Source organism: Pipra filicauda, unplaced genomic scaffold, assembly GCF_003945595.2.
Source record: "Pipra filicauda isolate LSUMZ 115617 unplaced genomic scaffold, ASM394559v2 scaffold205_size1947385_pilon, whole genome shotgun sequence".
NCBI lineage: Eukaryota > Metazoa > Chordata > Aves > Passeriformes > Pipridae > Pipra > Pipra filicauda.
In genome coordinates, this window is record NW_024104316.1 from 40115 (window position 1) to 63104 (window position 22990).

General features: G+C 49.3%; 1 protein-coding gene across 1 annotated transcript in view; it reads left to right on the forward strand.

The window, feature by feature from the left end:
* Positions 1-2237: 2237 nt before the first annotated feature.
* Positions 2238-22990, forward strand: part of GNAO1 (G protein subunit alpha o1) — an 83728-nt gene continuing 62975 nt past the window's right edge. Inside the window, exon 1 of the mRNA XM_027716057.2 lies at positions 2238-2375. Within this exon, the coding sequence (XP_027571858.1) occupies positions 2334-2375 (42 nt within the window). The 5' untranslated portion in view covers positions 2238-2333. The remainder of the gene's footprint in view (positions 2376-22990) is intronic.

The window sequence follows — 22990 nt, forward strand, 5'->3', positions numbered from 1 at the left end:
TCTTGAGCCATTGCACTGCCCCTTGTGCCTGATCTCACCCTTTTTTTTCCCCCTCTTATATTTTCTTCTCTTAGTTACCTGAAAACCAACATTTAGTCTCGTTCATCCAAAATCCAGCCCTGAGCCAACCAACCAGAACGAATGAATTATTCCTGGTGATGCTTTTGCTAACTGCCTGCCTGCCTCCCCTGGGGCCCCTGCTCTGCTGAGCTTCTTGCTGCCGTGCTCATAGCTGGGAGGAACCGGTGCTGCACAGTCTCCCTTGGATTCAAACAGGATTGATGCAGGTCCTTGTGCCTTGTGCCAGCCATAACTCTTCAGGTTTGACTGCAGCTTTTGGCAAAGAACACATTTCCCAGAAGTTCAGCAACTTGTCTGAGTACCAGTAAATGATCCATGAGATCCAGTGTCGACACACAGCTCTGCTGCCCCCCACTCCTTCCCTGTTACTCCAATGCTGCTGTTCCAAACCTCGGCACGAGCACTGGACTCGTGCTAAATCAAAGCTACAGGGTACAAGGTCTGCTGTTGCCCATAACTCCATCAAAATCCAAACTAGCTCTTGACAAATTGGCAAGTCTGGATTTAGTAAGTCAGACAGGTTTTCACCCACCCCTGTTCATCTCAGCCTAGGTGGGGTGAACCAGCAGCTCCTTGTGCTGTTTCCAGCTCACCAGCACCATTCCCCTTTCCTGGAGGGTACCCCCACAGAGGGCTCTGCCCAGTTCCTCACATCAGTAGCTTAAAAGTTTCCTGGTCACCAAATAATTTGAATTCTTGTCTGTCTGAGGCTGTCTTTGCTTGTAGTCATATTTTTTTGCGACTCAGGGCTGTTCAGCAGCTCTTCCCAGGAGCTGAGTGTTCAGTGTTGAGTGAGCCAAGGTTGTGGTGGGGACAGCAGAGAGTTAGTCACTTTGTGTTAGGAAACCTTTCTGTGAGTTTCCCACCAGGGGAAGGAGATCTCTTGCCTTGGTCAGCATGTTTCTACCAGCCTTGCTCTTCGTGTAGTCATCTGTTAATAACACAGGGCTGGCATCCAGCCCTGCCCTCCATCCCAGCACTGTATCCATGGCAAGCTCATGGTGATCCCCACCAGTGCTCCCTCTCCCCTGGGAGATACCAGCACTGCTCAGGACCTTCAGTTGTGTGTGTCTGGTTTAGAAAAAAAGGCATCAAAAATCCTGTTCCTGACAGGGTGCTTGGTTTTCTCAGCGACCAGATCTGTTACTGAAAGACTCTCTGTTGTCCAGGGACATCTGAGGATGAGCAAACAAGGATTTCATTTTAGCTAAGCAGATCATCCTCTCTTCTGACATTTAAGACAGGATCATAACTTATGTCTTCACTGGGAAGAATTATTGTCAAACACAATTAGCTCTGCAAATCCTAGCTGTTTTCTAGACACATCCAGGCTTAGTTCTAGAGTTACTTAGAGAGGAACAAATTACAGAGGTCAGTCTTCTGATCTGAGCAAGGGACTGCAAGAACTCCCTCCATCAGATAGTTTTGGGACTCACTCCACATAGTTCCTTTGTGGAGTTTAACAGAGAGCAATGCACGGAGCATCCTGTGTGCAGAGCTGATGAGACTGGGGGTCCCATTCCCATCTTGCTTTGGGAAGGGATAACACAACACACCTTGAGGCAACAAAAATCCCAGCACTGTTTCTAAAGGGGAAGGAAGGAGGGCAAAGAAGATGGGGTGGGTTGCAAATACTTTAAATGCTACATAACTAAGTCACTTCCCCTCTCCATGCTGTGTCTCCAGGCGTACCAGGGGTATTTCTACTCTAGTTCCTTCCATAAGGCACCTCAGGAGTTCCTGTTAAAAGGACTAGACAAGAAATAGGGGTTTCTATAATTTGTTTCAGTGGTTAAGATCTGATCTGGTGGTCACTACAAGCATTGAACATATTTCCATAGCCCTTGACTGGGAAGGTAATGTTGGATCTGGAAACCTCCCCCCTGTGACCAGTGAGCGTGTGAACACGAGGTGCTCCAGGTTCCAGTGCTTGCAGAAAACCTCTTTGAGAGAGAGCAAAAGGGATGCTAATTCCAGCACTGGGCTCAGACAGTACTGGTGAACAACCAGAAAGGTTTAAAAAGAAATGCTGACTAAATTAAGCAAATCAAGCGAGCAGATGTGCTCTTCAGAAGGGCACAGCTGCCTTTTAAATGTCTCCCCCACTGAAATTACATTCTCAAGAGTTTTTTGTCCTTTGCATTTTCTTCAGGATCATCCACGAGGATGGCTTCTCTGGGGAAGACGTGAAGCAGTACAAGCCAGTGGTCTACAGCAACACTATCCAGTCCCTGGCAGCGATTGTCCGTGCCATGGACACCTTGGGCATCGAGTACGGCGACAAGGAGCGACGGGTGAGTGACGATCACCCCTGCCTGGGCACAGCTGGGCGCCTGCAGAGCACCCACAGCAGGCATTGGCACAGTCTCAGTACCTTGGAGGGAAGAGGAGGGAGGGGAGGATATTTCCATCACCACTGTGTGCCTGTTGCACCAACAGAGGCACAGTTCCATTCGTGTGCCCCCACGCTGGGAAGGGCAGCCCCGTGTCACCACAGCCACGCTCTCTCATGCCCTGGCACCAGTCAGGCCAGGGCAAAACACCAGTCTGCTGTCTAGGGGTGGCCTGGACAGAGGTACCCACAGACCTGGGGAAACAGGGAAAACATGGAAGCCTTGCTGCTGTTCCGAGCCCTTCCACCAGCCTGCTCATGTAGGAAAGCTTTTAGGATTGACTTGATTGGGGCTCGACTGGCTTTTACTCACACATCCCCCATTTAAGTGTACCCAAACAGCAACTTCCCATGAAAACAAGGGGATATTTTACTTCAGGGAGGTTGGTATGGACAGGCTCTTAGGCAGCAGCATTGGCATGTGTCTTATCAGAACAGCTATGTGATGCCTGGCAGCCTCTGGTGCCACACACCTAGGCCAGCCTGTCCTTTTACAGTTGCTGCTCTGTGGTTACTTTCACCAGCTCTCTATTTTTAAACAGTGGCTCCTCTGTGAGGTGCCCCTGCCAGCCTCTGCCTTGCCTTTTTGCATTTTTGGCTCAGACCAAGCCCACACAGAGAAACCCAGAGCCCTCGAGGGGAGTCAAGACCTCCCTTTTTGCATGCTGCCATCCCAGAGAAAGTAAAACTACTTGGTTTCACTGGAAATAAAATAATTTCATATTTAAGCCCAGGTAAAAGCAAAGTCCTATATGCCACTGAGTTTGTCATGACTATTTTTAGGTAGCTCTCAAGTGACAGATGTATGACATACCCCCAGCTCCTTATCTGAGGGTTGATAATAGAAGCATTCACTAGCAGGGATGCCAAAATCCCGCTGTGGTGTCACTGCATGAAGAGGTGCCTTATTTCTCCCGGTTGCAAAGAGGTATTTTGATTTCTTTGCATCTGGGGATTTTCTCCTAAATCCTGGAGACATTTCTGTCCCAAAGGTGGAGCCGATCCCATAATGGAGTTCCTGTGAGGCTGCCGAGAGCTAACGCTGATGGCTCCCAACCCAACACATTAATCTGTTGATTACTCGGTGACTCAGCTCCCAGCAAGGCAACGTATCTCGTCTCAGCTAAAAACCTGTGCCCAGGAAAACAGAAACAAATCGTTCTCCATGTCTGATAAACAGTCTGTGGCAGACAGCATTAAAATATACAATTTCTTCTTTTTTTTTTTTTTTTAAAACGCCCGAAGTCCCAACGCGAGGAGGGAAAGCTCATCACTGCTCTAGTGCCAGGCCTGGCACAGCGTGCCAGGGGGAGGGGGAGAGCTGTCATCAGCACTGCCAGGAACGAGAGGTGGGGTGCTGGTCTGCACAACATGTCGTGCTCGTTCATATTCCGATGGAAAAGACTCCAAATGTTCCTGGGATCATGTGATAAATGGGGCTGGAGAGGAGCTCAGGAGGCGGCTAGCCCAGCCTCCTGCTCAGACAAGGTTAGCTCTGAGGTCAAACCAGGTTGCTCAGGGCTCTACCCAGTTGGGTCTGAAATCCTTCAAGGATGGAGCCTCTGTGGGCAACCTGCTCCTCTGCTGTGCTGTCCTCAGGATGGAAGGGTCTGTCCTCACATTAGTGTGAACCACTCTTGTTTCAGTCTGTGTTTTGTGGCTGTAGGGGTCCAAGTGTTACACCTTGCAAAGTGAAAGCAAGTCAGATGAAGTTCTCCCCAGCCTAGTTTCCCCTAAGGTATGTAGTCCTGGAGAAGTAACTCCTGTCCTGCTGGCTGTGTCAGACCAGCCTGCCACAAACCACTCCAAACCAACCCACAGCTGGGGGGGCTGATTCAGAGTCTCTGCTCCCTTCGTAGATGGCAGAAATATTTCTTCATCCAGCAGCAGACAAAGGGGAAGGAAACTGAATCTCTCAGGCCATGATCTTCCACTTGGCTCCTTTCTCTCAGGCCACCTCCACAGAAAGTTGCTGGTATTAGCATGAAATAGTATTTATTTTAATCTTACAAAGAAGCACATGGCTTCTGCTACCCCGCTTTTGTTATTAATGCACAGCTGCTACAAAGAGGGGCCATTAAACAGGCGATTTGTTGAGTATTATGCTACGTGGTTCATCCCTTTTCAAGCAAAGCTTTTCTATTTTAAAAGTCATTCCTCAGCCAAGGGTTTCCAACGCAAATCTTTTAGTGGGGGATTTTCCCCTACTCATCACTTAAGCCCCCAGGAGAAGAGAGCTCAGGAGGGGGAGCCAGGGCTGTGGCTCAAGCCTGATTCAGCAAGCAGGAAAGGAGGGGACATGCCTGGGACAGGTTTTCCCCAGGGACCACTTGGCTATTACCACTTCCCCTATCTCACTTCCTGGGAGACACATCTGCCCCTGTATCCCTCCCAGATGGCATCCTGGCCATGCTCAGAGTGGAAAAAAAAATCCTTGCCTAGTTAATAAATGTGAATGAGATTATTTGTGTTGTTTTTATTGAGGGAAAATAACCAAATCCTCTCTCTCTGTTCTCATTTTCCTCCTGCCCATAATTGTACCTCCAGCATTTAGTCTAATAGTAGTGAAAGATTGGGGGAAGAGCCCAGACTAAACCCTGTAGCTTTTGGCAGTTAAAGTGAGATCGATGTGGGAAATAGGAGCTAAAAAGACAAAATAAATCACAAAAAGCAGAAGCTCCGGGTCTCGCTGACCCTCTCTGCTGACAAGGACCTGTCCCCAGGTTAAGAACAAAACGGTCTGCGTGTAGGATTTCATTTTTATGTGTGCTCCTTGTCCAGGGCAGCGGGTTCCCTGTGGCTGTGCCTGGCTCAGGGAAGGTTCATGGCCTGTGGGCAGCACCCAGGTCCTTGTCCCGTGTCCTTCAGTGCAGGGAGGCAGGAGCACATCCTACCAGCTCGTGGCACACTGTCACTGCACACAGCAGGGAAGGTCAGTGGGAAACTCCAGAAGAGCTGTGCAATGCAGAGTCACAAATCCTTTCTGTGCTGCAAGAGGGAGGGTGAGAAAGGAGCAGTGGGTGAGGAGACAGGAGACAGCGGCGGGAGGAGCAGCATCCGAGGGGTTCCTCATCTCCAGGGCCACCAATTCCCAGGGTCTGGGTCCCCCATGAGCCAAGAGCTTACACACAGCAAGAGGGGCAGAGGCTTAGTCTGGCCTGCCTACTCAGGACCCTCCAGCTGGTCTGTAGGGCACTGCTCAGTCCTTACCTTTATAATCAGATTACAGGCAGGAAAGAGTCAGGCTGTAACGTGTAGCCTCTGGATTAAATGGTCCTCTAAAGTGCAAATGTATTAATAAAACAAGCTCCTCACTGATTCCATTTCAGTGTACCCAGGCAGAGCAAATGGGAAATGGAGGTTTGAAGCCAGGAATCCAGAAGCCAGTCCAAGTGTTTGGAACTGACCGAGCAGGAAGGGCAGGGGAAAATGGATTCTCGTATCTCTGTTTGAAGAGCTGTTTCCAAAGTCTGGCTTCAGAAATCCCAACCAAAACAAGTATAAATTCTCTTCCTGGGTGGGTCAGTGCTGACCCCAGGAGCTGCTTGGAAAAGCAGCACATGCAATGGCACCTGGGATAGATGCCAGAGCTGCAGCCAGGCTGGGAGCTGGGGGTGTCTGCACATTGGAGGGGTTGGTCCCTGGCTGCAACGAGCCTGCCCAGGCAGACACCCTGCCCCATGCAGGGTGGTATGAAAACAGCTGTGGAGTGTGCTCTTATGTTCATAAACCAGACAGAAACAGGCTGAAACTTTTCAGAAATTACTCAACAGAGAATCCAAATATCAGTTGTGTGGCTCAGATCCAAGTGTCTGAGGTGGCAGGTCACAGGGCCAGCACTTGGGGTCTGGAGGTGGCAGGCAGCGACCTTCACAGTGAACTTTTTTCCCCATGTGAGTCTGGGCATGTGTCTGCTTCAGCTATGAAAGGGAAAACTAAAAAGCTGCTAAAGTGTTAAAATATTTTGATAGAGATTTTCATTTTTCCTTCGGACTTTGTAGCAAAATGTGTCTGTGGTGACCTTCTGCTGTGTACAGCGTGTAACTCCTGCACTGAGAGCCAAACAAAGACGTGCTGGGACACTTTAAAATACTGGCTAGTAGCATGTGAAAAAATGTCTGTAGTGTGATTGACCAGCCCACCCGAGGTGGCTGGCAAAGAGGGCCACGTCAAACTGCTTCTGAACAGTGAGGTGTCTGCAGAAACTCGGTGCCTCCAGCCCCATCCCCTCTGCTCGTGCTGAAGGGGTTTTAGGAGCAGCCCTCTTCCTCCTGCTTGGCAGTGGCAGGAGCAGGGTTGCAGCCACTGTCACCTGCTGCCTTCCAGGCACTCGAGGGGAGCAGTGTGGGAGGGGATCTCTCTTTTGTAAGACCTGCTCCCATGTAACTGGATTTTTCTACTTGTCAGCTCAAGGTATTTGTGGATGTTACTTCATTTCAGTCAGGTATCTGTTTAGACCAGCTGGCTCCTGCTGCGTGTCCCTAACCCAAGCTCTCTCAGAAATGCAAAAAGGCTGCTAATAACTTTGGGGAGGGCAGGGGAGGTTAATGAGGCACTGCTGTGCTGGTAGGAAGCTGGCTGGGTCATCTGGGGGATGGACACAGTATTCTCGGGTTTGTGCTGCTTTCCTGAGGATGCAGCCAGCCCTTGCTGATCTGCTGTAGTGAGCAAAGAGAACGTCACCATGGTGAAGCATAACTTAGGGCTGCTTGGTAGAAGAGCAGGATGGAGTGGGAGAAAAGGGAAAATGGAATAAAGGGGTGGCTTTAGACACCCCATTTTTGCCTGGTGTCAGCATTTGTCTGGATGTCCAGCTGCAGCTGAAGTTATATAATCATTCCTGCTGTACTGGTTCTGCTGGTCTCAGACCCATTACAAATATCCGAGTGACAGTCCAGGACCAACATTTCAGCCTCCCCTTCCTAAAGGTCTGTCACTCTTTTCCATTAAGGCTGAAGTCATCTTTCTCACACACCTCCCTCTGGGTCCCTCCAGGAGGTGCATTTCAGTTGCCATCATTCGTGTTTCTGAGCAGTGGGGACAAATAAAAGGCAGGGCATTTCTTGAGAGGTGGGAAACAGGAGAGGAAAGCGTTTGTTATTGTCGCAGCCTGCCTGGTTGCCAGGGAGATGGTTGGCTCGTTCAAGAAACGCTTGTGATTGCTGGCCAAGATGGCCAATGTATTGGGAATCTTTGTTGCAAAACGAGGGTGTGGGAGAAAGAGGGAGACAGCAAAGAACAAGGGAAACCCCAGAGTAAGCTCTGCCCGCGTGGTCATGGCACATGACCCACATGCCCTGCAGCAACACTTCTGGAGCCTCTCTAACCAAAAGCTGCACCTTCCACATCCCAGTAATGTGTTTTCCTCCTTTGGAAATGTCTTGAGCCTCTGAAAAAACAAAATCTTTCTCTAATAAATGATCACAGTAAAGTACCAGCAAAGCCCAAAGCCAGTTCATGGTAACCCTTTGAGCCAACTGAAACAGCCTGGAATGGTCTCCTTCCATGCCTTTGCTCTGCCTCCTGGGGAGAGGCAGCCAAGTCAGCTGAGATGCGTGGCTGGACCCAGCAGACCCTGCTCTGCTGCAGCAGCAGCAGCAGCAGCACAGCCTGGCCCCCTTCAGCTCCTGTGAGCTGAAGTCGTGATCATCAAGTCAGGAACACACAGTGATCTTCACACAGCAGAAATGATCCCCCAGATTCAGTGTCTGGCTTGCTGCAGTCATGCTGCTAATAAAGACAGCCATTAGAAGGGAGAGCAAAGCAGCTGCTGTCATGGCTATAAACACATCAGGGCTTGCTCCTGCACAGAGAATTTGGCCTAGAGGAGCCATGCAGTTAAATAAGCAGGCTGTAGGGCTGGGGACTGCCAAGTCTTCCTGTAGAGTTCTGCTTAGGCTATTCAGGACAGCAGTCTGTCCTCCTTTCCAACCTGGGTAATTCCACTAGAAAACTGGCAATTCATTTAGGGCTAAAATGTGATCTCAACTCTGGCACTGCCCAGATTACAGCTATTTACAGGGCTGCATTAGTGATGATGAGCAACAGTCAGAACCCCAGGCTTCTGCAAACGTGTGACAGTGCTTGTGAGCAGGGAGACTTCGGGAGAGAGGTGATATCAGCTCATAGGAAAAGGGGAGAGATGGGGACAAACAGAAATAGCCCAGAAAATGTAGTAGTAGTAGAAGCAGCTGGGTGCTCCAGGCAAGAGACTGAACTGCACGGACAGCGCCGCACCCAGAGGCAGTACCAGGAACCTTTCTTTCAGCAGAAGACTGTCAATCACTCACAGGAGCTCTAAAAACCCCAACTTCTCCAGTTTTAGTTCAGATTCCTAAAGATGAAGAGGCCTCTTGCAGTGGAGCCCAAAGGAGGCAGGGCAGGGTGGGTGGCAGGAGTTGGGACCGCGCGTGGTGGGGAGGGCTCTCGCTGGGAGGGGCCACCTTGCCCAGCTTTGGTGTGCCAGCAGGATGTCTGTGCCAGCAGGATGTTTCTCACACTGGTCCTGTTTCAGGGTGATATCCATGGTGTTGGCACAGCAACACTTTAACCCTCACTGGAAGGAAACACTGGGTCTGCTTTTTGGGTTCTCCCAGACACTGTGGGTTGGCAGTGAATGGGCAGCAGTCAGAGGACGGGGTGGAATAGAAGTTCACCTGGTCTTCCAGTCCCTCTGTGCAGCCAGAAATCTGTTCCTAAAAAAACACATTTCTAGAGAAAAAAGTATTGCAAAGCACTTCAACATCATTTCTAAGTGAGCCAGATGAGAGTAAGAGATGTGGTCACACCTTAAAATGCTGCTCAGATGTGTTTCTTTGGTGAGCACTTGGCATCAGCCAGGCACTGTGGGTTGGTGATACTTGCTGTCCATGCTGTCTTCCCAATTCTGAGATGAGCTTTATAGCTAAACATCCTACAGAAGCACTGACCAGAACAGATGCCATCAATTAAAACTAGCCTTTTAATTTTCTTTTGAAGAAAAACAGAAGAGATAAAGAGATGTCTCAGGGGATCATTGATAAGAGAGTGATCCCAGTCACCTCACCCCAACTCCAAGCTCCAGATTGAGTCTAATCACATCTTTCACCATCTAAAGAGGGCTTTAAAGAAGATGGTGCCTGCATCTTCCCAGAGAGACACAGTGAGAGGACAAGGCAGCAGTCACTGGGGCCAGGAAGGGGAATTCCGGTCGGAGATGGGCTTGGGCTCAGAGTGCTTTTCCTCTTCTTCTCTCCATGGCATCCAGAGAGATCAGAGCAGTCTGCACTTGAAGGGCCACTCATCCCTATGGGAATTAGAAGAGTAGAGGGATAAGAGAGGTCTGAAGACATTCATATATGAGAGAATCAGTGAAAATAGAAAATACCCAAAAGGTGATTTTTAAATTATGGGTATTGCCTTCCTCTTCAGCCAGCTGCCAGGAGAATGGCTTCTCAGATGAATTCTCCTGGTGTTGTCTGCTCCCTGGCTGGTGGAAAACACAACCTCCTTGGGTACGAATCCATCTTTTGAGATGCTGCTTTTTTCATGGTGCTTCTGCTGTCAACTGCCATTTCAGGCTTGATTTCTGGGGAATGAACAACACTAAGACCTCTAAAGGATCCTTGAGAAGGATCCTCACCTCCCCTAAAACTGTCCAACACCCCTGTCCACCTGTGAAAATGCAGACCCTGTGCCGTAGGGAGGTTAAACTTTTCTGCTCCTTGTGTGCAAGCTCTCTCTTCACTGAGACAGGGATGCATTTTTCCTCCATGAGCTTTACATGTTCAATACTGTGGATGATGCAGCGAATATTTTTAGTTTGAAAAGAAGAAAAAAAAACCCCACCCAACCCTGTTCCGTGGAAGAAGGGCTGCCTGCCTTCCCCTGTGAGATTTGTTATTCAAATGCAGCTGCAGTCAGGGCTGCCAGGGCGGTGCTGTGCCAGGGAAAGGCTCAGCACACAGGGGAGAGCAAAGCAGCCACGGGACTGTGACACTAGGGGTGAATTAATGAGAGGTGGGCTGCTGCTTCCCATTCCCACAGGATACCCATGTGGGATACCCACAGGTTCTCTGGGAGCCCCTGCAAAGCACCAGAGCGGGACTACACAAAAGACAAGGTGTTCAAAACTATTTGGCAGAAGAGCTCAGCTGGAGCAGAGCCTTGAGGAGGTGAAAACCTCCTTGTTGCATGCCAAGGGGGTTCCTGGCAGTGCCTGGATCCAGGGTGGGATGCGGGTCAGGTGAGGGCTGGCTCCACACCCCAGTCCACTCCTTCCTGGTGGATGGCACAGCCTGGCCAAGGTGGATTTGAGCTCAGCTCAGCAGCTCCCTCGGGGCAGGCAGCAGTGGCCTTGCCCTGGGGAGCATCTGGTGTTGGTGAACACTCAGACACTGTCTGTCCTTCACTGGAGCCTTTCTGTCCATAAAGGGATTGAAGGGCCTGGAAGCCAAAACAAAAAATACATCTGTGTATTTGATGTGCTGCACAACTGAGGCACTGAGGTTAAACTCTGACGTGGCAGAGCTTCAGAGATGCTTACACATGTTTCTCCTGTATGGGTGATCAGGCACTCACTCAAGTCCTTCCAGAAAGTCACTACCAGGTTTGAGACTGAAGGTCAGGTTGTATCTGGCTGCAGCCTGGTGCAGGCAGGATTCTGCCTTCAGGTGTGATTGCAAGTCAGCTCTCCCAGCAGCAATTGCAAATAACTACAAACTACTCAGCACATTTCAAATACATGTCAGTTATTAAGTGGATTTATTTCCATCTCTTCTGGGAAGTGTTGGGAAGCGCTGCTGAGTCACGCTTCTTACTCACCAGTTTTAGGTATGCCATTTAAAATATTTGTTTTCTACATGCCTTCTATGATGTTCCTATTATTTGAATGTCTCCAGACATAAAATGAAAACATTTATATAGGGTATCCCTGGTCTTCAGCAGATCTCTGGTGCATAACTCACAAAAAGGCGTAAAACAAGGGAAGGGACCTATCCCTTGGCTCTGTTGTATGATGCCTATTCACAGACTGTGGTGAGGGGGAATGCAGTCTTTGCTCCCAAATGGCAAGACCACAGGCAGGCTGGGCTTGGGACAGCCTGGGAGGCAGGAAGGGGAGTGTGGGCAGCTGCCTTGCTGTGCCCAGGCACATGGGAGGGGAGGGATGGGAACACGGTCCTTGCTCACACCAGGTGCTCTTAACTCAGGACACAACATTGTCCTGCCATGGCCCACTCTGGCCACAGACCCCAGAGCAAACCAGCCCCTGAGGGACACGATGTCCCGTGCCCTGGCAGGAGCACCAGGTCCCAGGGCACACTGAGCCCGGGTGCTGGGCTGCCTCAGGCTCTGGGAGAGCAGGTTTTGTTGTCACCTCAGCAGGGAGGTGTTGGAAAGCCTCGCTGACAGCCTGGTCCCTTCACACCCTGAAATTAGCCCAGACAAGGCAACCCACTGGGGCAGAGGAGCCATTCCATGGCCTGTGGCTGTGAAGTCCCCTCCTTCCAAAAGGGGAGTTGTGCTGAGCTGTTGAGGCAGGGAGACAGAGCTGGGGGACAGAGCTGGGGGACAGAGCTGGGAGACAGAGCTGGGAGACAGAGCTGGGGGACAGAGCTGGGGGACAGAGCTGGGGGACAGAGCTGGGAGACAGAGCTGGGAGACAGCTCCCAGCTGGTCCCTGCCCTCAGGGAAGGTAAAATGTGCCCGAGCCCCGCAGCCCCTGCTCCTCCCAAGGGGAATCCTGTCCCTCCAAAGGCTGCTCCTCACAGGCTGGGTCAGCCAGGGGTGTCACAGGGGTGTCACAGCTCCCTGGGGACAGCTGCCCTCCCTCCCACATGGGCACAGGGGGATGGCAGCACCTCCAACGTGGCCCTTGTACTGCATCAGTCACGGGCATGGCGGAAGAATCTGTCACACAGGGAGACTTTATTACCTGAATACAGGTTTTACTGAGGCTATTAATCAGTACTGTGTACCTTGGTAATAACTGATTAAAGATACCACAGGGGAACTTATTTAACAGCTCTGATTACTGCTTTGACCTCAGCCTTACCCACGGAAGGGGATGTGAGGGTGCCTCACCCAGGGCTGCAGGAGCCCAAGGATGCCATTCACCCAGCTCAGGACTGCTGGGCAGGAGTTTTTGGTGTTTCATTAAGAGGAAGGAGAGAATCAACCTCCAGATGAAGATTAGAAACAACAAAGCCTCAAGAGCTGCCGTAAAACAGCATCATTTTGCACCGTGGCAATGTTTAGCCTTGTGGTCAAAGCCAGAGAGAGAAAATGGGGAGGAAGAAAGTGCAGGACAAGTGAATTAGCCCGTGTCTGGTTTAGGGGTTTTGATAGATGGTCGCTGGGGGCCCCAGGACGCCTCATCCTTCCCCAGCAGAGACCCACATCTGTGTCACATCCCCCAGGAATCGCTCCAGGCACCACAGCACATCCCTTCCAAGTGTCAAAACCCACTCAGGAGCCGAAGGAAATCACAGGCTTTGAGCAAATTTCCTGCTTTCTGCTGTGCTCTTGGTTTTCCAGGGCTACAGGAGTTTCTGGTTTGCAGCATATTGTATCTGTGCTGATGGCATGACTGTTGCTAGATACTTTTCCCTGGCTAAGAAATAACTCCCCTAGGTTGGCTATTTATAATTAAGTCCTCATTTTCCTATAGATTGGTTTAAGACTACATTAACTCCATTGATTAGACAGGAATTACTCTTGATTTACACTGAGATGGTGGGAATGGAGAATGAAGTGACACACAGGAGCAATCCCGCAGTAAATGCTCGGGTTGGCTGTTTGGTTGTTATCCACCTTTCTGCATTTTAAAACTCCCTGAGCAGATGTTTGCTCCTTTATGTGAAGGGGGGTAGTAATTCAGTCTTACCTGCTGGATACACCTTACAGATGTTCTGTTGGGTATCCAGGCCCCTGGGTCATGTGTTGACTACAACCAATTACTCTTTAGTTAGCCTGGTAGTAAAACAGGAGCAAGACTGTCCTCCAGATAAATGGCTTCCAGTTTGAAGAGGTTTTACAAGTAGGGATGGGAGGAGAATGTGTTGCACAGAGGAGAGGAGTATCCAGTAATGAGAGAGAAGACACAAACAGACTTACATCTCCAAAATAACTCTTTACAGGTTTGGGAAGGAAAAAGGGTCCCATCCTGCTCCCTCCCACTTGCCAGCAGCTGCTGTGCTCCAAAGGAAGAACCTTCTTCCCCAGCCTTCCTCAGGAAGGGCACAGCAGGATACACCCCTGCTCACTCCCTGTGGATCACAGCTCAGCCCAGCTCCCATCCCTGTCTCTGTCCGTGCCACCAGAGCTGAGCAGAAGGAGGCAGAGGCAGAGAAGCAGAGCTTTCTGAGTCCAGGAGAGTGCTTGGCTGTTACTGAGTTTTCATTTAGCATTGTGAGAGCTTTTAGTGCTGGTAGATGATATTGCAGGCAGCTGAAGAACTTTTTTCTGAGGAGGGGATGCCAGCAGCCACCATCCAGTGAGTTTGAATTAGTTCTGGAAAGTTGTGAATTGGTTCCTTCCAAGTGAGGATGCCATAATTATGAGGCATGTTTCTAACCAGTGATATTTGTGCTGTCCTTATTTGAGTCCCTTAGTTTTAAACAGGCTTTTGTCTCAGTCCAGCTGCCCTCCATGCACGTTGCAGGCAGCCCCCACCGAGGTGCACACCTTTTGCTAGTGAGCTCAAGTTCTGCATCCCTCAGCTGCTCTGGCACATGTGTCTTCCCATCTAACTCCCACTGATGAGATCCTTCATCAGGAGATGGCAGGAAGTTAAACCTGCTGGCTGCAGCTGGGGTGTGCCTGCTGCTGGTGCAGGCTCCTTTAATTTGCTCCAGAGGCAAAGGACATAGCAGGGCTGAAAAGACCCTATTCAGCATTACAGGGGATCGTGAGCCAAGTTCAGGCACGTCTTGTGACCAGTGAGTAGGCAAAAATCCTCATTTCCTCAGCTTTCTCTCCAAGAACAAAACCTCAGGAAGGCTGTGGGACGATTTGTAGCAGCATGTAGGGCTCTGCAGGGCTCAGCTTTTGGCTCAGATGATCTTTATGTTATGGTGGACTCAGTGAGGAGCACCTTCTATTTCTTGTTGGTGATCCAAGCAAAAAATTTACACATGCTAAACAATCCTAATGCCACAGCCCTGCCCTGTGTACCAGGAGGAGGGAGCATATACCCAGCATGAGGACTCTGCAATTTCAGCTTCAAGGCTCCCAGGCCATGAGGTTTCAGAAACCAAGAGGCACCAGACCCAAACCACAGCTCTGCTTATTTCAGTCATGGGTTGTACACACAGATATTTTCCATACTGAATCAGCTTAAAAGCCACCTCTTGGGGTGACCCTGCCCTTTTCTGGCCCCCCCTCTTTCCATTCCTGAAGGAATGTGGGGTGCAAAGCCTGGCCCTGCTCGGGCAGTGTGTGGGCTCAGTGTCCCCCAGCACACACACCCCTCCCACTGCCCTTCCCTGGCACCTCTGCTCAGCCAGGCCAGGGAGCCAGCCCTGCCCACCACACTTCAAACCATCAGGAGGCATCATCAGCTGATACATTCATCTGTAAAATGAAGAAAAGTGATGAGGAGAGAGCTGCTAAGAGTAATTCACACAGGCAGCAGCTCCTTTTCACCACTAATCATCTGTCCCCTAAAATGCTGGGCAGGTGAGACCCCAGCTGTGGGGTCACTCTGCCTGTCAGCAGGCACTGTCAGCTCCATGTCCCCAGGCCAGCCCAAGAGCACAAAGGATAGAGAAAGTGAACCAGCTATTGCACCGTGTCCCTTTCTCCTTTGCCATCAACTTTGCAAAGAAAGAGTGGGCAGCAAATAAACATTGAAGGCTGATGGGGAGGGGAAGCCTATCAATCTATGCTATCACTACCTGACTTGCCTTGAAATCCTTCAAGAGATCACCAGGAATTAGTTCCAGTGCTAGATTAGAGAGTCTTCAGTGACCCTTTAGGAAGAGAACTGACCTCAGGAGCCAAGTCCATCACAAAGCACCAGCTTTCTGTGAGCTAAATTCCAGATGTAAACAGATGTTCTCCCCAGCAGCCCTTACAAACCCTATTATATGCATCAGGCAGCAGCAGCACACCGTGCAGTTATAAGCCCTTTTCCGTAAGAAGCTGGAGGGTATTGCCTGGGATCAGGAAGAATTAGTCCAGCTAGTTCCTCGAGCCAGAAAAATCAGATTTTGCTTCATACTGATTATGCAGCTCCTGGTTCAGACCAGGAGTTATGATCAGTTTGCTACACTCAGCACTGCAAAGGAGGTTTAATAGTGCCAGGACAGTTTTCAGTGAACCATTTGTCCCTAATCCCACCCACCAGCACTGAACTGGGTTCTTCTCTTGGCTGTTGTAACAAAGGGGTGATCATCCATGGGCTAAAGAGTGGGCTCTTCTCAGGTGGGCAGAGATGATGCTCATTCCACTCTGTTTCTTCCTCGCTGAACCAGACAGCTCCTTTCCTTTGGGGCAGGAGCTGGGTGAAGTGTTGGTGCTCAAGTACCCTCTGCAAATGGCAGCCTGAGTGGGCAAAGCACAGGAATTCCTGTTCCCTCTCAGCTGCCCTGGAAGGGGAGGAAAAGTGCCCATTAATACTTGTGGTAAAGGTGGTAGCTCTGAGAGATGGAATTCTGCCAAAGCCACAGAGACCCAGCTGTTGGCCTCTGTTGGGGGTTACCATGGTCCTGGGCTTGAACCAGAGATCACAGAGTTGAGTGAAACAATTAGCTGGACCACCAGCACCTCGGTGCACACACAGAGAATTACAGCTGTAAATCCAGGGTGTCTGAAGCAGTGCCCAGCACCTAAATCTGGATGGACACACACTAGGAGTGGTCAGAAATAAAGGGCTTGATGTGTGGAAGGAAAGGAGATCCAATTTCATGTGCAGGACCACCAGCAAAGATTCTCAGCTGGTTGTTTCCAGCTCTTACAGGAAAGAAAGGGGCAGCAGGTTCTAGCTGAATGCTAAATGGAATAGCAGGTAGTGGAGTGATAAAGGTAGCACCTCTGTAACTGCAAAAGGTTGTTCTAAAGGTCAGATCTGCGTGTACTCTCCTAGGTCTGTGAATAGCTACTCCTTTCATCCACAAGTTGAGCTTTTGGCTGGGACAGGCTGCAATAAACAGGGCTAAAGCTGTCCCATCCATTATCACTGGGGATGGCCTGGCTCCAAGAGCAGGCTCTGCCTCTGCAGATACGACACACAACATGGCAGAGAGCAGTCCAAGAGGGCAGATGGCTCACGTGGACCATCCTCACCACCAAGCCTTCATCCCTGGGCTTCCAAATGCTGCAGTGCCCCTCTGCGGAGAGCCAGCGGTGCCCTGTGCTCCCTGCCAGCACAGCCCGGGCACAGGCCTGCTGCTCAGCACCCCTGGGAAAGCACACTCACAAGCCAGGAGTCTTTCATTCTGTATACACTGCCCAAGGCTGTTTATCTGGAGTTAGGCTTCCTTTTCCACCCCCCAAGGTGAGATGTCAGGAAAGGAGCTCTGGCAGTCCTGTCTCTGTGTTTTCTCTCTCTCCTAGCAAGTCCAAACAGAAGGGCCCCGCAGCCCTGGTGACACAAATGGACAGATGAGCCTGGGGGTGACACAGCCCTGCTCTCCCCCTGCTTTTGTGGATGTCCTTCTGCTGTGGTGGCAATGAGGCACTTTAATTGGCAACTAAGAAACAAAACTAAGCCCAAATCAGTGTGTGAAATGGCAAACCAAGCTGATGTGTCTCACAGAAAGGATCCCAGGACACCGAGACGGGAGCGCAGGGACTCTCTGGGTGTTCATTCTGGAGTGGGGTTCCTGTGGCAAACAGGCAGCTGTGCCAGAGGGAAGGGGACAGTTCTTTGGGTCTGCCCGTGGCCATCACCTCCGAAGCAGCCATCCTGCCTCCTTCACACATCAGTGCAGGGATGCTGGATCCAGGCAGCCCTGAAGTCCCTGTCCCAGCAAAGCCATTCCTGTGTTAACATGGAGGTGGAGGAAGGCAGATATATTTGCAGGCTATGCTGAATCTCAGCCTACACAGTGAGGTTGTGCTGCTGCCACCATCTCCAGGTGCCCCAGAGGGAAAGTTCTCACACAGGTGATGGAGCTGTGCCCGTTGTGAACAGAGCATCAGGTCCAGGAACCCTCTGTATCAACAACCCTCTGTATCTGCTGGGCTGATAGAGGTGCAGTAGGTTGGGAGATGATTCCTCAGTGAAAGCAGTTCATCTTCAACCAAAAACCTTAAAAATGTTTTCAATGACCCCTTAGTCTCTGCCCAGGAGAAAAATATAAGCTGAAAGACTTAATATGGGCTTGTGGAACTAGAGAAACTAATCTTTGCTCTCCTGGGAATCAGCTATCCAGGGCTTCAGCCAGGAAGACCATAAATTGCTCTGGTTTCTGGTGAAAGAGCTGATCCTATAATGCTCTTTGGCATCGCAGGTTTCAAGAAGCAACTTTTTGTTGGGCTACCCTGCTGTCCTATTTATAACCAGCTTACATATAATAAAAAGTGTATCATTCACAGCGCTTTCTAATTAGATGTTGTAACTACAATCCTATTTCACACCACTCTAATTTGCTCCATCACAGTATTTCAGAGTTTTGTATTAACTATATCATGCAGGGCAAACTCTTCAAGGGTTTGAAGCCAGCAATTATGTGCCACTTTGGTTTGTACATAAAGCTGGTGTGAGTTCACATGGCAACATCCCATCATGACGTCTGAAAAACTGGGATTAGAAGACACTGTTGAAGCTCTGTCCAAAGTCAGGAGTCACTTAGCCCAAAGCGTGGCAACTCAGAGCAAGCTTGCCAGGCTAGAGGGTATTTTGCAATCCCAGTCACTTCTGACCTTTCTGAAAGGACTGAATTTTGAAGAGCCCATATTTGGTAGATCTGCAGAGCAGTCTACATCTAAGCTGTGGCTGACATTCAAATCTCTAAAAATGGAAATGGGCCTTTGTCACTTGAGCTTGGAGATTATTCATTGTAGAGGGGAAGGTCTTGGGAGTAACTGGACTAATGTAGTTGAGCAAACATGACAGGATTAGCACAGGGCAGGATTAGACATTCCCCATTAACACACTGGCATGTGCAAGAGCAGAAGGGGTGTGGGCTGATTCTCCATCTTACTGTAAGTGACTGTGTGTGTACAGCTGCTCACCTTGTCTGTGCAGATCAGAGAACCACTTTGGCTCATTAAGAAACTCCTTAGTAGGTGTGAACACCAAAGATTTGTTAAATGCAGTGGCAGAATTAGCCACTGTTTTTCCATGCATGTTTTGACCTTGGTTTTGCTCAAGTGTTTATTTAAAAAAATAAATAAGCAAACGCATTTTCCTGTTATTCACCCATTGGAAAAACACAGTAAGACTGTGGACTCCCTGTGATGTTTTCAGGAGCTGTTCTCAGCTATCTGTTCAGCTTAAGAGTTCCAACTTGGGGAAAAACAACCATTTCTAAAAGTGCTCTCTACCTGCCTTTGCCTCCACCTCTCTCTTAAAGACCAAAACCTTTGAAATCCTGCAGATGTGTGTTAACACAGCAGAATTGGTCTTGCCAAGCTTCTGTGTTAAAGAGAGCAGCAGCTCTAGGTTGGGGCCTTTCTTAGCTGAACTGTTGGAAGAACATAGCCAGAAGGTGCCAGAGGATTGTCTCTCCCTCTCCCCTCTCTCCTCCCAGCCCTCGTGCCCCAGCCATGTCAGGCACAAAGATCCCTGTGCAGGGGGATGATCCTCAGCCTGAGCACATCCAGCTCCCTTGAAGTCACCCTGGCCCCAAGGTTTGTTTTGCTGTTTTACAACAGAACAAATAGAGCAACATTTCATAACGTTCTAATGAGGCACACTGAGGAATGCCCAGGAGACAGAGACAATATCAGTGTTCCTTGGCACACTGAGAAAATCAAAGGCATTTGTTTGTTATCTGAAATGTCCGTCTGTGTTCCTTTCAGTGGTGGGCAGGCATTTTTTTAGTGTAGGTTCCTGGAAATACTCAGATGTCACTGTCAGTGTGTTCTAAGAGCATTATTTATTTTCAGATGTACCTATAATAACTGAGGCTGAAGCACGGAAATACTCAAAGCCATTACAGGATTATTAAGTTTTGAGTAGCATTTTGCACTCTGTATGGCCCCAAAAGACCTAGCATTTGTGGACCTGTTCTTCCCATTGAATGGGAATTTTATCATTGACTTGAGAAAGTCTCAGTGAGAGAGGATTCTTTGCCCACTAAATCACCCAGGGTAGAGCCATCCCAGCAGAGATCAAACTGAAAAGGCACCAACTACATCTGCCATGAGCATTAAGGAAACACCACCTATCCTATAAGAGTGAGCATTTGGGAGCAACTGGTCTCAGTCTGTGGTTGATATGTCAGAGTTTAAAGCAGTGCCATTAAGAGGCATCACTACAGCCCTGCACATCCCACTGCATTCCAGAACAACACAGCTCACCAGCATGGATCTACCAGTGTCCCAGGGCCAGCCCCTGCCTGGGAGCCAGCTGGGTCCACCTGACAGCCAAGGACCCCTCTCTGAGCACTGTCATCACCCTCCTGCCTGCAGGAAAGGCTCTGGTACCTCTGTGCTGTGACAGCTGCTGAAGTTTTATCTACGATCCCGATGGTGCCTTTAGAGGATCAGAGAATCACAGAGTTGGAAGAGACCCGTGAGGACCTTCATGTCCAACACCCTGCTCCTCCTCACAGGACAACCTAGAACTAAAGCAGATGACTAAGAATGTGCTGTTCACTCTGTCAAGCTTGGTACTTTTGTTGAAGTTTAAACATCTTCCACTTCTCTAGCCTTGGTAATCAGAGACATATCCCAAAGGCAAATTACTGATGTCAAAATACCTTTGGAGTCTGGCTCAGGCTGGTGCTGGAACAGGCACTGGGACTGGGACTGGCTGCCAGCAGGTGACCTCAGATGAGTCACTCCAGCTCTTTAGGCTCTCCAGCTTTGAGATCTGCCCCTCAAGAAAGCAGCAGAGACACACTGGGCTCCTTGCCCTCGCCCTGGCTGGCAGGGGGTGTTTGCCAGCCTGGTGTAGCTGCTGCCCCAGGTGATAACGGGATGTTTGCTGCCCTGGGGGTCCCAGAGGGGACGTCCTGCAGGATGGGCACATCCAGGCTGACCAGAGGGAAGAGTCAGAGCTCAGGGAGGCTGAGCTGAGCTGACCTGTTCTTCAAAACAACTGAAAACATCCTCTTGAAGCCCTTAAACAGTGAATGCTGCTGCATTTCTAAGAAGCCAGATGATTGGAAGGTATTACCCCATTAAGGGAAGTACATCTCCTGCAAAAAGCATTCCTGAGCAAGTAATGCTGCTCTGCCAGGGTTGACCTTGACAGAGATTTCTCCATTCTCATTCGGATCTGGGAAGCAAGTATGTTAATAAACTCACTGCTGAGAAACTTAATGTTATTCTGTACACTCCATTCACTCTGGAAGCCCAATTAAGCATAAGAGAACAAGGATTTTTTGCCTTTTAAATAACATTTTTTCTGAACGTCACTACTTAAAAAAAATAACAGCAGATAAAATAGCCCCTCACCCCTCCACACCAAAGCCAAAATGATCTCAATTAGGTCAGTTATGTTCATTGTGGTTTCTCCAATTAAAAAGCTATCACCTTTCAGAATTGTAATCATCCATCCATCAGGACTCTATCAGCCATCCAGCTTGTAAAAATGAACACTCTTCTGTTATTTTTGAGGACACACAGGCTGTTCCACAAGATCAGCTCGTGCCCACTATTTCAGAATGCCTCTGCAAGAGATTGAAAAAAAGAAGAAAAGTGGTTAAAAAAAGCAGTTCAGACATTAACAATGTCATGGCAACAGCAAATTAGAGCCTCAAAAGCAGAGCTCAGCTTGGGAAGGTTTAGGGAGTCACTGCACTGCAGGACTGAATGAAATATTCAGCACATAAAAGAGGTCCCCAAATGTTTTTTGTTATTTGGGATAATGACGCCAAGCTGACTGCTATTTATGTGTACTTTTGCCTAACCATCGATTTTTTTCCTGCAAAAGATTTTAAAATAGTGTCCTTGTCAGGTAATCGCGGGTCTGTTTTGATTCTTGGGGAACTTTGGCATTTGGGAGTGTAATCACAAACATCAGCTTTTGCTCAAGCAGAAAGCTACTGTTGTAGGAAAAATTGATAGAAGGAAAAATTGAGCATTTGGGGAAAAGTCACCCAGCAAGAGATTTTGTGTGTTGAGTAAGATGGTGTAACGTGAGGTGACAGCCTGACCTGTAACCAACAGTGAGGGATGTAGTCTCAATTTCTGTGTGTTCACCTGATGCTGTGCATGGATGAAAGCAGACAATAAACCTCCTCTGCTATTTCTTTTCCCTCAGTGCCCTATAGCTTCTCCTCCAGGTCTTTCAGGCTTTTTCTTCCCCATGAGGTCACTCGTGTCAGGCTGTTCAAGCATCTGGGGGCCATTCCCACCTCCCATAAGCTTTGCATGCCTGCTCTTTACTCCAAGTTTCATTCTAGTGCTTAATCTCTTGGTTATATTAACTACCCATGGCCAGTACCAATAATGGGATGGGATCAGGGGAAAAAAAACTGCATTGCAAAAAATAGCCTTTAACTTATGCCAGGATGGTAGGGAAAGAAAAAGTCCAGCAGAGTGTGTTCTGTACATTGTAGAAGACTCAGGAGTGAATTTGTCTTGGGTTTGTATCCCTCTTTCTGACTCATCCTCCACATCTCTTAACTTGATTCCCCTTTTTCATTGCTATACTAGCTTGGGAACTTGAAACAAGGTTTGAAGCACCCCAGGATTTGCCTATGTAAATGGTATCTCATGGAACACTCCATGCTAGTGGTCCACAGGGTCACTGCTAACGTTTCCAAACTCCTCTGCCCGGTACTGGGTGGGAAAGTCTCTGAGCATCTGAGCTGTTGCAATATTTGCCCATTCAGTTGCCACATCCTGAGATTCTCCTGCCTCTGAAGATGCTGGCTGTCTTTTAGCTAAATCTTTACTTCCCATTAGTCCTTAAACTCTTTCAAATAGTTTCTCACAGTGCTGGAATCTTCTGGTTTTGAACTTGACCTTAAAGTGAAATTTCCTATAGAGCTCACACACCCCCCCTGAGCCGCAGGGGTCGGGGCAGTTTGGAGCTCTGACCTTTCCCATTGTGTTTCAGACCAAGTCCTGCCTCCCAGGGACTCAGTACCCACAAGCAGCAAGGCTGTCACCCTTCCTACACAGGCACTGAAAGAGAGCAGCCTCGGAGGCTTTAAAAGGCACAAGCTTTTGCCAGCTGGGCACTCCTGATACCTGGATCCAAACCCACTGTCCTCTGTACCACTGGTGGGGCTGGAAAGCACCTGGGGTTTGGATCAGTCACTTCCAGAGCTGCCACTGAGCCAGGGCGGAAACTTTTAGTGGTTTGTGCAGTCAAGCTTAGGAGAGGTAAAGAGGGCTTTCAGACCATACAATGCCTTAGGTTGGGGCATTTCGAAATCTGCTGCTTGTGTTTCTTGCACACTCCCTGTGGCACTG